The 12,412-nt window shown below is 41.6% G+C and overlaps 1 protein-coding gene across 5 annotated transcripts in view; it reads left to right on the forward strand.

Moving 5' to 3' along the window:
• Positions 1 to 7,039, forward strand: part of LOC130277555 (platelet glycoprotein IX-like) — a 31,642-nt gene extending 24,603 nt beyond the window's left edge. For 3 of the 5 annotated variants that reach the window (XM_056528250.1, XM_056528248.1, XM_056528252.1), the window contains one exon: positions 6,230 to 7,039. In XM_056528250.1, the coding sequence (XP_056384225.1) occupies positions 6,236 to 6,850 (615 nt within the window). In that variant the 5' untranslated portion in view covers positions 6,230 to 6,235 and the 3' untranslated portion in view covers positions 6,851 to 7,039. Of the gene's footprint in view, positions 1 to 2,812; positions 2,873 to 5,036; positions 5,155 to 5,477; positions 5,542 to 6,229 lie in introns of all 5 variants that reach the window. The other 2 variants (XM_056528249.1, XM_056528247.1) reach the window with 2 other exon arrangements.
• The last annotated feature ends 5,373 nt before the right edge of the window (positions 7,040 to 12,412 follow it).

Genomic DNA, 12,412 nt, shown 5'->3' on the forward strand with positions numbered 1-12,412 from the left:
AGAGAGCTCTGTGTTCCAAAAAGAAAATAATTTCCTCTGTAGTATTCAGCAGCTAATAAGTACTAGAAGGATTAAGATTTTTTAATAGACGTAATTTACAAATCTGTTCAACTTTCTGGCACCAGTTGATTAAAAAAATTATAAAATAAAGTTTTCCACCGGAGTACCCCTTTAAAAAGGTCAGCCTCCCCACCAATCAGATGCTTATTTAACCTTGGGATGGAGTTGTGATTTCTGGATAACCCCTTTGAAGGGATATTCCCCTCCTTGTCACAGGGTAGGGGGTAAGTGTCTGATCCTGGGAGTGCAATCTCTTGGAACCCTTAAATCTCTAAAATGTGGAGCTGAATATCTTCCCTGAATGGAGCCGTAAGTTGGTGTGCACTCTATGAGAGGTATTATCTATGAGAGCGCCAGAGGTATATGTTTTTAGAAGTTGGAATACTAATTAAATAATTAAAGGGGTACTCCGGTGAAAAATATATATATTTTTTTTAAATCAACTGGTGCCAGAACGTTAAACAGATTTGTAAATTACTTTTATTTAAAAATCTTAATCTTTCCCGTACTTATCAGCTGCTGTGTACTACAAAGGAAGTTCTTTTTAAATTTCTTTTCAGTCTGACCACAGTGCTCTCTGCTGACACCTCTGTCTATGTCAGGAACTGTCCAGAACAGGATAGGTTTGCTATGGCGGAGGTTTGTGTCAGCAGAGAGCACTGTGGTCAGACTGAAAAGAAATTTAAAAATAAGTTAACTTCCGCTGTAGTATACAGCAGCTGATAAGTACTGTAAGGATTAAGATTTTTAACTAGAAGTAGTTTACAAATCTGTTTAACGTTCTGGCACCAGTTGATTAAAAAAAAAACATGTTTTTCTCCGGAGTACCCCTTTAATGGTGGCCACACTTCCAATATCTCTCCCAATTTCCCTATATACATGATCTATCGTCAAAGCCAATCTTTCATGTTTACTGAATTTAGAGAGGAGTTGTATGCCAATTCCAGACAGCTTTGGCAGCAGCCTATCTCTTAGACAGTGGGCTGGTCCTGCCGAAGTTGGAGGGTTCAGTGTACAGAGACCTTAAAAGGGGGACATCTTATCCGCTATCCACAGGATCCCGTGGATAGGGGATAAGTGTCTGATCACAAGGAGGTCTGACCGCTGTGATCTCTGCAATCTCCTGCCCGGCACCCCAGCTCTCTCTATGCACGGAGTGACCCCTGCTCTGTGTTCGGATTACAGTCGACTACAGCGCCCTCCATGTATCTCAATAGGAGAGCCGAAGATACAGTGTTTGTGTATCTCTTGCTCTCCCATAGAGATACATAAAGGGGCATGCCATGGCCAACAGTAATCCGTACATGAAGCGGAGGTTGCTTAGTGAATGGAGGGAGCCAGGTTGCCGGGCAGGAGATTGAGGAGGGTCCCAGCAGTCGGGTCCCCCATGATCACTTATCTCTATCCAAGGCATCCTTTGAATAGGGGATAAGATGTTCTGTACTGGATTAAAGGGGTACTCTGGAGGAAAACATTTTTTTAAATGAACTGGTACCAGAAAGTGAAACAGATTTGTAAATTACTTCTATTTAAAAATCTTAATCCTTTCAGTACTTATAAGCAGCTTTATACTACAGAGAAAATTAGTTTCTTTTTTAATTTCTTTTTTGTCTTGTCCACAGTGCTCTCTGCTGACACCTCTGTCCTAGTCAGGAACTATCCAGAGCAGCATAGGTTTGCTATTGGGATTTTCTTCTGCTCTGTAAAGTTCCTGATACAGGCATCAGGTGTCAGCAGAGAGCACTGTGGACAAGACAAAAAAGAAATTCAAAAAGAAAATAATTTCCTCTGAAGCATACAGCTGCTAATAAGTACTGGAAGGGTGAATAATTTTTTATAGAATTAATTTACAAATCTGTTTAACTTTCTGGCACCAGTTCATTTAAAAAAAAAAAAAAAAAAAAAAAAATATATATATATATATATATATATATATATATATATTTCCACCGGAGCACCCCTTTAGAGGGGTTATCCAGGAAAAAACTTTTTATATATCAACTGGCTCCAGAAAGTTAAACAGATTTGTAAATTAGTTCTATTAAAAAATCTTAATCCTTTCAGTACTAATGAGCTGCTGAAGTTGAGATGTTCTTTTCTGTTTTAAGTGCTCTTTGATGACACCTGTCTAGGGAACTGTCCAGAGTAGAAGCAAATCCCCACGGCAAACCTCTTCAACTCTGTGCAGTTACCAAGACAAGCAGAGATGTCAGCAGAGAGCACTGTCACCCAACTCAACTCCAGCAGCAGATAATTATTGGAAGGGTTAATATTTTTTTATTAGAAGTAATTTACAAATCTGTTTAACTTTCTGGAGCCAATTGATATATAAAAAAAAAGTTTTTTCCTGGATTACCCCTTTAACTCGGCATTGCATCACCAGTTTATGCATACCTTCAGTGCAATGTAAAGCTGCACCTACATACACTGAGGCCTAAAAAAAAAAAGCAGTTAATAAATGAATACGTTCCTACGTACATAAAATATTCATGGAAAAAGAAATGACCTTCTCATACAATTTCCATTCCAATTGCAGTATTATTGTGATGACAATTTGGGCAGCACAAATATGATAATTACTAAATTCGACATTGTTTAATCCAAGGTGACCTTTTCTGCTGAGTGTCAAAATCTCCTAACTCTTCTTCAGCCCTTATAGGCATTCAGCAATGCAAAGACCTGTCTGACGGCAACACGCTGGAAGCACTGATAAATAAAAAATATATATATATTTTTTCCATTTTCCAAGCAGTTTCATCACAGCAGCAGAAGTGTTGGCCTAGCAGAAAGTGGAGATAAACTGTATGGGCAGGTAAATAAATTAGGTTCCCCAGATGAAAAATTGATACTGAAGTTGAAAATGAATTAATGCAAGATACAACTCAGCAACTAAAATATAATCTATAGCAATAATGTTTTGCTGCAAGATGTTTGGAAAGTAATGTATTGGGGATAATTCACTGCTCTGGAGAACAGCGATTGGAATTATGTGACAGGAAGTACAAGGAAATATGGAGCCATTGGAAAGAACTGCAGATCCCAGAGCTGAGCTCAGGCTGGGCTGATAAATGTGCTGTGATAGTGTATCAGAGACAGTACATCCTTTGTGAATAGCAGCACCACAGGCACTAGAATTATGTGTCGCTTCACAAGCATCATTCAATTGCACAGCGTCAACTGTCCATAGCAGACGAATGATCCTATTACGACAATGCTTTATTCTTCATTCCACTAAACAAAGTAGAGCTCAAAAGTTGCCTGTGAAATACAAAGCATAATGCAGATCAATGTACAGTGACCCCCAGACCTACGATGGCCCCGACATAAGATCATTTCAACATACGATGGCCTCTCAGAGGCCATCGCATGTTGAAGGCAGCATCAACATACGATGCTTTTTTATGTCGGGGCCATCGCATAAACGGCTATCCGGCGGCGCAGACTGCTTCAGCTGCCACCGGATAGCCGTTTACGGTGCCCCGTGTGGTCCGCTGACGATCACTTACCTGTCCTCGGGGCTCCGGCGCGTCCTCTTCGGGATCCCCTGCATCGTCGGCATTCTCCTCCAACGTCATCATCACGTCGCTGCGAACGCCGTCCCGTCATCCAATAGGAGCGGCGTGCGTAGTGATGTGATGGCGACGACGGAGAGCGAGGATGCCGGGGAAGCAGAGGCCTTGCTGGAGCATCGGGGACACGCCGGGGACGCGGCGACAGCGATGGAAGGCGACATCCAGGGCAGCGGTGATGGTCCGGAGCAGCTGGGACAGGTGAGTACAACTTCCTCTACCAATGGTCTTCAACCTGCAGACCTCCAGATGTTGCAAAACTACAACTCCCAGCATGCCCAGACAGCCGTTGGCTGTCTGGGCATGCTGGGAGTTGTAGTTTTGCAACATCTGGAGGTCCGCAGGTTGTAGACCACTGTCCTATACTTTACATTGCACGGATCCCACAACATACGATGGTTTCAACAAACGATGGTCCGTTTGGAACGGATTACCATCGTATGTTGAGGGACCACTGTAGTCTAATAGTCACCGGCAATAGTAGACTATTGGAATAGTCTGCTATTAGAAAAATAAAAAATATACAACAGCCTTGGCATCTCCAGTGTAGCACAGTTTAATACAATACAGCTTTGCATTATATGTATTAAAAAAAAACACAAATATAGAATAACAATGTACTCGAATTCTAAGTTGCTAGACATACTAAGGCAAATGGGCCTTTGGGTCTTTTCAGGTACCAAGGCACAGGTGCAACTGCTACTTTTTTTTATTTCCTATTGCTAAACCCCTGTGTAGGTCCATATTTCAATTTTTCTGCAACACTTTCTACATGTTAGGCTTTTGTTAATAATACATTTGTATTAATACATTTGTGAACCCGGCCTGTTGGAAAAGTTAACTGCACATATCCTAAAATTTTCCATAGGACCCCTCTGACATATGCCGAAAGTATACTTTTTTCATTGTATAGAATAAGAAAGTAGACTACAATATTCCATACATGGTATGGATAATAGTAGTGATAGTAATACAGTAAAAATATACATATACCACACAGCATAGAAATGATGTATGTCCCTACGTCCTCAGCATAGAAATGATGTATGTCAATCCGCCGCTCCAAGCAACCACACAGGTGCCTGCGAGTCGCCGTGCGCATGCGCAGTGTACTTAGACATCGCAGCTGCTCCACAATGTCTGAGTACACTGTGAGCGCACACAGCGACTCGCAGGCCCCTGTGTGGTTGCTCAGAGTGGAAGATTGCCGCTGCGAGCAGGCCAGAGGATGGGGCGAGGCAGGGCCGGGGTGGCAACAACTGGAGGCACACTATGGGTCGGGTTACCGGCTAATCCGTTACGGCTAATCCGTTACGTGTGACCCTACCCTACAACAGAAGGCTTAAATGAAATTTGAACCGGGCCTTTGACTATGTTCACATAACGTTTTTTGGGTTTATTTTACAGTAAAAAAAGGTGTCACATCTGAGGTAAAGATCAGTGAAGATCTGAATCTCACCCCAACCACTGTTCCTTCCTACCTATTTGGATTCACCCTAAACAGCAGCCCATAAAAGGAATCCAGGTCAGTAACAGACAGACAGGTACAAAATCAGAAACAAAGGAGAACCATGTACAAACCAGAAAGTCAATACCTAGGGGATAGTTCAGTACAACATCAGACCCAACCAGGAAGGTAGTGTGGCGCCATGTCAGTGGGCAACAGAATAGTCAGGAATGGGCAAGTGGTGACAGTGACACACTAGTGACAGTAAGAACCTCAATTACGGGCATTTTCATTTAGTGAGACGACTGTTTAAATTTCCAGGGAGGTGTGACAGCAATCCCCGATAGGCAGCATCATACAGTGACAAATGGCCCTGCAATGTGCAGTACTGTTGTTTCCAGGACAATGAGGAGCGCTACCAACTGCTGGAGAGGGAAGTGAAGGGCAGCGCTGGAGCTGGACCAGGTAAGTTCATTACATAATGCAGAATTTTTTTAGGCCTTTTTTTTTTTTGCTGTTTTCACTTTTATGGGTGTATTTTTTTGGGATGTATTTTGAACCTTTTCGTGTTGTAGTAAAAGCTATTTATAGTTTGGACATATTTTGCCACATTAAATAGCAAAAAAAAAGGGAGGCCAACACTAATAATTTTACAGTTATAACAAGAATGGTGTAAAATTAATAGATGTGTACACAAACAATCTTTACACTTCATGACTTAAATAGAAGTCATTGTGGAAAATTTATCAAAACCTGTGCAAAATATTGGTTGCTATAGACAACTGCTCCATTTTTCCTCGGCCCAGTTTTGCTAAATCTCCCCCATTGGCCCAGAGATATTAATCTGTGAAAAACTGCAGTGATTTTGCCCATAACAACATATAACAACACATGATTGGTTGTTATGGCAAAATCGATTCAGTTTTTGTCCCCGACAGAATGATAAATCTGGGCCATTGCTCAAAAAACAAAAAACAAAAACAACACTGTTTTTGGGCCTAATATACATAATATTTTACAATATTTTAGACCACAATTTACTTTTCCTCGAATAAACATTGAAGGACTTGCTTTATCTGATAATATACAGCCTTTAACGTTTACATGAATACTTCTATTTACATAAATTCTAGCAACGTATTTTGTTTTCTAGGCATAAATGGCGTGGAATAAAATCTCTACATACCTCCAGCTCTTGGTATTGGTTCAGCTGTGTAAATGCAGCATTGATTCATGTCCAACACCTTGCAGCTGTTTTCCATTGCAAACAAGAGGACTTATTGTAAACTGCAGCTCAAGGAACCTTAAAGATGTGCCAGATCTCCCCGTGATCACTGTACGGCTGTATTTGCAGAATAACCTTATAACATCTGTTTCTCCTGGAGCACTTGACCACTTGGTCAGCCTCCAGGAGGTCGATGTATCCAGCAATCCTTGGAATTGTGATTGTCAAATTCTGTACCTGAAAAGCTGGCTGGACGCAATACCGTTGCAGAGGAACGCAGCTAACCTAAGATGTGCAACCCCAAATACAGTATCAATGAAACCATTCCAGAACCTCACTGGAAATGATATGACTTCATGTAGAAGAACGTGGCCTATCAAGTGTAGAAAATTCTTTGTACGAGACCTTTATATGATCGGTCTTGTTGTGTTGGTGCTTATATTGATGTCCTATGTAGTTCGAATGGCAAGAAAACTGGCTTGTCGTGTTGCAGTAACTACTGCCTTTCAATACAAAAAGGCCCTAAATGAAAGCTTCAAGTCAAAGTAATACAAAACCTGACTGCAATGGTCGATTATAAATAGGACACCTAGGATCTGCCATTAGAAGGGCAGTTCTGTATTCTATGTCTTCATCACAAATTGTACGAATTTAATGAATGTTAAGCCATGTTTATTTTGAGGGATATATGGGGGCTGAATTTGTTTTTGTTTGATTGTGGTTAGAAAAATCATTTCAATATAAAACTGAATATTTCTATTATAAACATCTACAGATCTTCTTTTATAAAATATTATCTGAGAGAAAGAGAGAAGGTTGCACTCACCATGCTTCTTATGGTTCTTATTCCATGAAGAACGGAGGGTACATGCAAGCGGGTACAACAGTTTAAAATCAATAACAAAGTATGAATAATGTAGTGTGTGCAATCTTATAAACACTAAAAAAAACAATTATAAACCATTGGCAAGGAATCAATTACCGAAACTGGTGAGGTGTTAAATTTGTCTGCTACCATTTTGTCTTCATCTCAGATCAGAGTTTTGACCAAAGGTCTGGGTTTTTCACCTACATATTATTTTGATATTTTTGATACTATTTTGGATGTCAGTCGGTTTGTTAGATCCTTGACTCTTAAAAGACATTTCGCTCTTATGCCTCCTGAACCCTTAAAAGATGGGACTGATTTACCAGTGACTGTTACTTCTAGTGATACTGTAGGTTCTGGTGATAATGATGTTTCAGAATCTGTGTCTATCAAGCCGTCTAATATTTCAGAAATTAATTGTGTATCTTTGCAAGAACAAATGTCTCTGTGTAATCTTAGATCTTTGGAAATAGAATCTATGAAAGCATCTTACGCGATTGATTCTTCTGGGGATTTTTTTATGAGTAATTCGGATTTTTATCCAATTCATTCCAGATCTCCTGCTATGGATAGCTTCCAGGACCTGATTATGCGTGATTTAGTGGAACTCAAAAATTCTTGCACACGCAAGGGTCATGGAAACTTGTCACAGCAGGAAAATCTGTCCGTAAGACAAATTAGGGATAATAAACAGGTGGTTGTTAGGGCAGCTGATAAGGGGGGTATGGTGGTTTGTTTGGACGCAGGTTTGTATAGTTTACTAAACAGAAAAATCCTTGAGGATCGGAATACTTATGGCACTTTGCCCTCCGATCCGACATCCCATTTTAGGGAGGATCTGAGGACAGTGCTTAATTCTGGTTTGGGGTTAGGTGTAATTTCTCAGAAACAATGGGGGAGATTTATCAAAACCTGTCCAGAGGAAAAGTTGCTGAGTTGCCCATAGCAACCAATCAGATCGCTGCTTTCATTTCTTAGAGTCCTCATAAAAAATGAAAGCAACTCAGCAACTTCTCCTCTGGACAGGTTTTGATAAATCTCCCCCAATATGATTACATTCTGGTTCCTAATCCTACTACCCCCATTTTCCACTCACTGCCTAAGGTACATAAGAACCGATTCCCCCCTCCTATGAGACCTAAAGTGGCGGGGATCAGTACTTTGAATGAGCGCCTTAGTCAGTGGGGGGATTCAGTTTTAAAACCCTTGGTTCCCCTTTGCCCCAGTTATGTAAAGGATTCACAACATTTATTATCCATAGTGGACCAGATAAAATGGGATTCTTCCTTCTCCTGGCTCACTATGGATATAGAATCTTTATATTTTTCTTTATCTCATTATTTATCCATTTTGGCCGTTAATCACATTATGTCCACGTTCTCCACCTATAGTCATGAGTTACAGGAGTTTGTCACTGAGGCTTTACGCTATCTGTTGTCACACAACTTTTTTCATTTGATGGTGATTTTTTAATCCAAAAAACAGGCACATCTATGGGTGCAAAAGCCTCACCTTCCATCGCTAACATTTTAGTTTTTTGGTGGGAGTTGCAATACATTTTTTGTGAAGACAATCCATTTGCTAAAGACATAGCCTACTTTGGTAGGTTTGTGGATGACGTGGTTATAATTTGGACGTCAGATCAAAGCAGAGTACAACAGTTCATAGATTATGTTAAGAATAACCCATTTAATTAATGGTTTACTTTCTCCTGGAATAAAACTCAGACTCCCTTTTTGGATGTGTTATTAACTGCGGAAACCCCTTATGTAAGTACTTCCACCTACCGTAAAGTTTATGCGGGTAATTCTCTTTTAAGAGCTGAATCTTGTCACCCAAGACACACAATTTCTTCTGTGCCTGTGGGTGAATTTACCCGTGCCAAATGCAATTGTTCCTCTCAGGAACTATTTTGCAAAGAATCGGATGTGGTGAAGGAGCGACTTTTAAATAGGGGTTATCCCTCGGGTTTAATTAACAGAGCTTTAACTAGGGTTCAAGATAAAGATAGAAAAGATCTTTTGACTTCATCCAATAAAAACAAAAATAAAAAATAAAAATCATAAAAATATTACGGGACATAAATGGTATGGAGAAGATAAGGTTACTTTCGTTACCACCTTTAGTGCTGAATATCATGAGATAGCTAAAATTGTGAAAAGATATTTACCTACCGTATATACTCGAGTATAAGCCGACCCGAGTATAAGCCGAGACCCCTAATTTCAACCCAAAATCCCAGGAAAAGTTATTGACTCGAGTATAAGCCTAGGGTGGGAAATACCTCATCCCCCCCTGTCATCATCCAGACCCGTCATTAACATCCTCATCATCATCCCCTTGTCATCATCCCACACATCCCCCCTTCATCATCCCCTTATCATCCCACACATCCCCCCTTCATCATCCCCTTATCATCCCACACATCCCCCCTTCATCATCCCCTTGTCATCATCCCACACATCCCCCCTTCATCATCCCCTTATCATCCCGCACATCCCCCCTTCATCATTACCTTATCATCCCACACATCCCCCCTTCATCATCCCCTTGTAATCATCCCACACACCCCCTTCATCATCCCCTTGTCATCATCCCCACCCCCCTTCATCATCCCCACACCCCCCCTTCATCATCCTCTTCTCATCATTCGCCCTCAGTGGTCTTCAACCTGCGGACCTCCAGAGGTTTCAAAACTACAACTCCCAGCAAGCCCGGGCAGCCATCGGCTGTCCGGGCTTGCTGGGAGTTGTAGTTTTGAAACCTCCGGAGGTCCGCAGGTTGAAGACCACTGCGGCCTTCAACATCATCCAGCCCCCTCTCACCCCCTTTAGTTCTGAGTACTCACCTCCGCTCGGCGCTGGTCCGGTCCTGCAGGGCTGTCCGGTGAGGAGGTGGTCCGGTGGGATAGTGGTTCCGGGCTGCTATCTTCACCGGGGGCGCCTCTTCTCCGCGCTTCCGGCCCGGAATAGAGGCGTTGCCTTGACAACGACGCAGAAGTACGTTGGCAATGAACGCACCTCTGCGTCGTTGTCAAGGCAACGTGACTATTCTGAGGCCGGGCCTGAAGCGCTTAGAAGAGGCCTCCCCGGTGAAGATAGCAGCCCGGAACCACTATCCCACCGGACCACCTCCTCACCGGACAGCCCTGCAGGACCGGACCAGCGCCGAGCGGAGGTGAGTACTCAGAACTAAAGGGGGTGAGAGGGGGCTGGATGATGTTGAAGGCCGCAGTGGTCTTCAACCTGCGGACCTCCGGAGGTTTCAAAACTACAACTCCCAGCAAGCCCGGACAGCCGATGGCTGCCCGGGCTTGCTGGGAGTTGTAGTTTTGAAACCTCTGGAAGTCCGCAGGTTGAAGACCACTGCGGGTGGGGGAGTTCACTCGAGTATAAGCCGAGGGGGGTGTTTTCAGCACGAAAAATCGTGCTGAAAAACTCGGCTTATACTCGAGTATATACGGTATTTTGTCGCAGGATCCACTTTTGGCTTAGTTCACACAAGGCAGTTGCAGGTTTTCATCCAGACGTGCCCCTACCTTGGGAAACATTTTGTCTCCCAGCATGTTTTCCACCAGCAGCGGGACTGGCCCCACCTGGTTGCAGGTTAAAGGTTTTTACAGGTGCGGTCTCTCTCGCTGCGTGGTGTGTAAACATGTAAATGTTACTAAAGAGTTTGTTAACTATAATACCAACCAATTTTTTCCTATCCGGTCCTTTATCAATTGTCAAACTACCTTTACAGTTTACTTAATTTGTTGTACAAATTGTAAACTCATGTATGTTGGTAGTACTAAACGACTGTTGAAAAAACGCATTCAGGAGCACATTCGAGCCGCAGTTAATCCGCACCATGTGAACGCCTCCACTGTCTCTAGACATTTTCGGGACGTTCATTTAGGTGATGTTTCTAATATGACTTTCTGCGGCATCGAATGTGTTCGTAAACATGTAAGAGGAGGTGATCGGGTTAGATCCCTACGTAATAGGGAGGTCTTTTGGATACATAATCTCCAGACCATTCATCCTGGTGGTCTGAATTTAAGAAATTATCTAATTTTGCATTATTAATGTCATATATTTTTTTGTATTTATCTCTGTTCACATAGTGCGGTTTCTCTTGCGGTTTTTCCTTTTTAAATACTTACTTTATTTGTATTTTGTTTTTCATGTTTTTAGCATAGAAAAATCCTCTTTTTCATAATTTTAAGTCTTTGTACTTGTGTAAATTATGATGTCTTACTATCATGTACCAGGTTTTCATGATGTATGTGATGTTAGGGTTAATCGTTTGGGGGAATGGAGTGGGTTAAATTTTGGACTATGTCCTAACTTCACCCCTCCCCCATTCAGATGCCCACATATAACCTGGCTGTTTAGTAGAGTACAATGTGCTAAGACAAAGGGTGCATACTCGAAACGCGTCCACGCTGATTTATGGTTGTTGTTTGCTGGCTGAATCCCGCTTGCATGCGGTTTTATGGGATCCGAATAAACAGAATTTCATCGTTACCACTAGCTACTTCCTTTTCGTTCTTTGCTTACGCTGGAGTACTATAGCCCTGTTGGGAATCCTGAGATTTCTCACCTAAGTTTTTCATGCTCCCGAATGGCATATCTGCTTATAATAGCTCAGCTATTATAGACACATTTGCCTAGAAGTTATAGACAAATGTGCTTAACCCCTTTCCCGCAAAAAAGTGCTAAAAAATTTATTTAAAAAAAAGTAATACAATTGAATTAACCCCTTCCCTAATAAAAGGTTGAATCATCCCCCTTCTCATGTTTTCAATAAAAAATGTTAACCAAAAAAAAAAAAAAAGTGGTATCGCTGCATGCGTAAATGTTCAAAATTTTTAAATATAATGTTGAGTAATCCGCATTGTTGTAATTGTATGGTTCTACAGAATTAGGCTAAGTTTCCACCTGGTTTTTTTCTGGCAGTTTTTTGGAATACTGCCACTGCAGTTTTTGTGCCAACGTCAGAAGTGGATCCATAAGGGAGGAGAAGTGTAAGTCCTTCCTTTATATGTCCTATTCCTTTTGAATACACTTCTGGCTTTGGCTCAAAAAGTGCATTGGCAGTATTCCAAAAATGCCAGAAAAAAATCCAAGTGGACCACTGGGTTTTGGGTTTAGTGTCGGTGAATAGCCACTCATATTCTGACACTGCTACCAGGTTTGAACATCCTAACATACCTTGCACTGGCTGCATATGATGTGAAAATGTATAAAAGCAAAAAA

Source organism: Hyla sarda, chromosome 6, assembly GCF_029499605.1.
Source record: "Hyla sarda isolate aHylSar1 chromosome 6, aHylSar1.hap1, whole genome shotgun sequence".
NCBI classification, from domain to species: Eukaryota; Metazoa; Chordata; class Amphibia; order Anura; family Hylidae; genus Hyla; species Hyla sarda.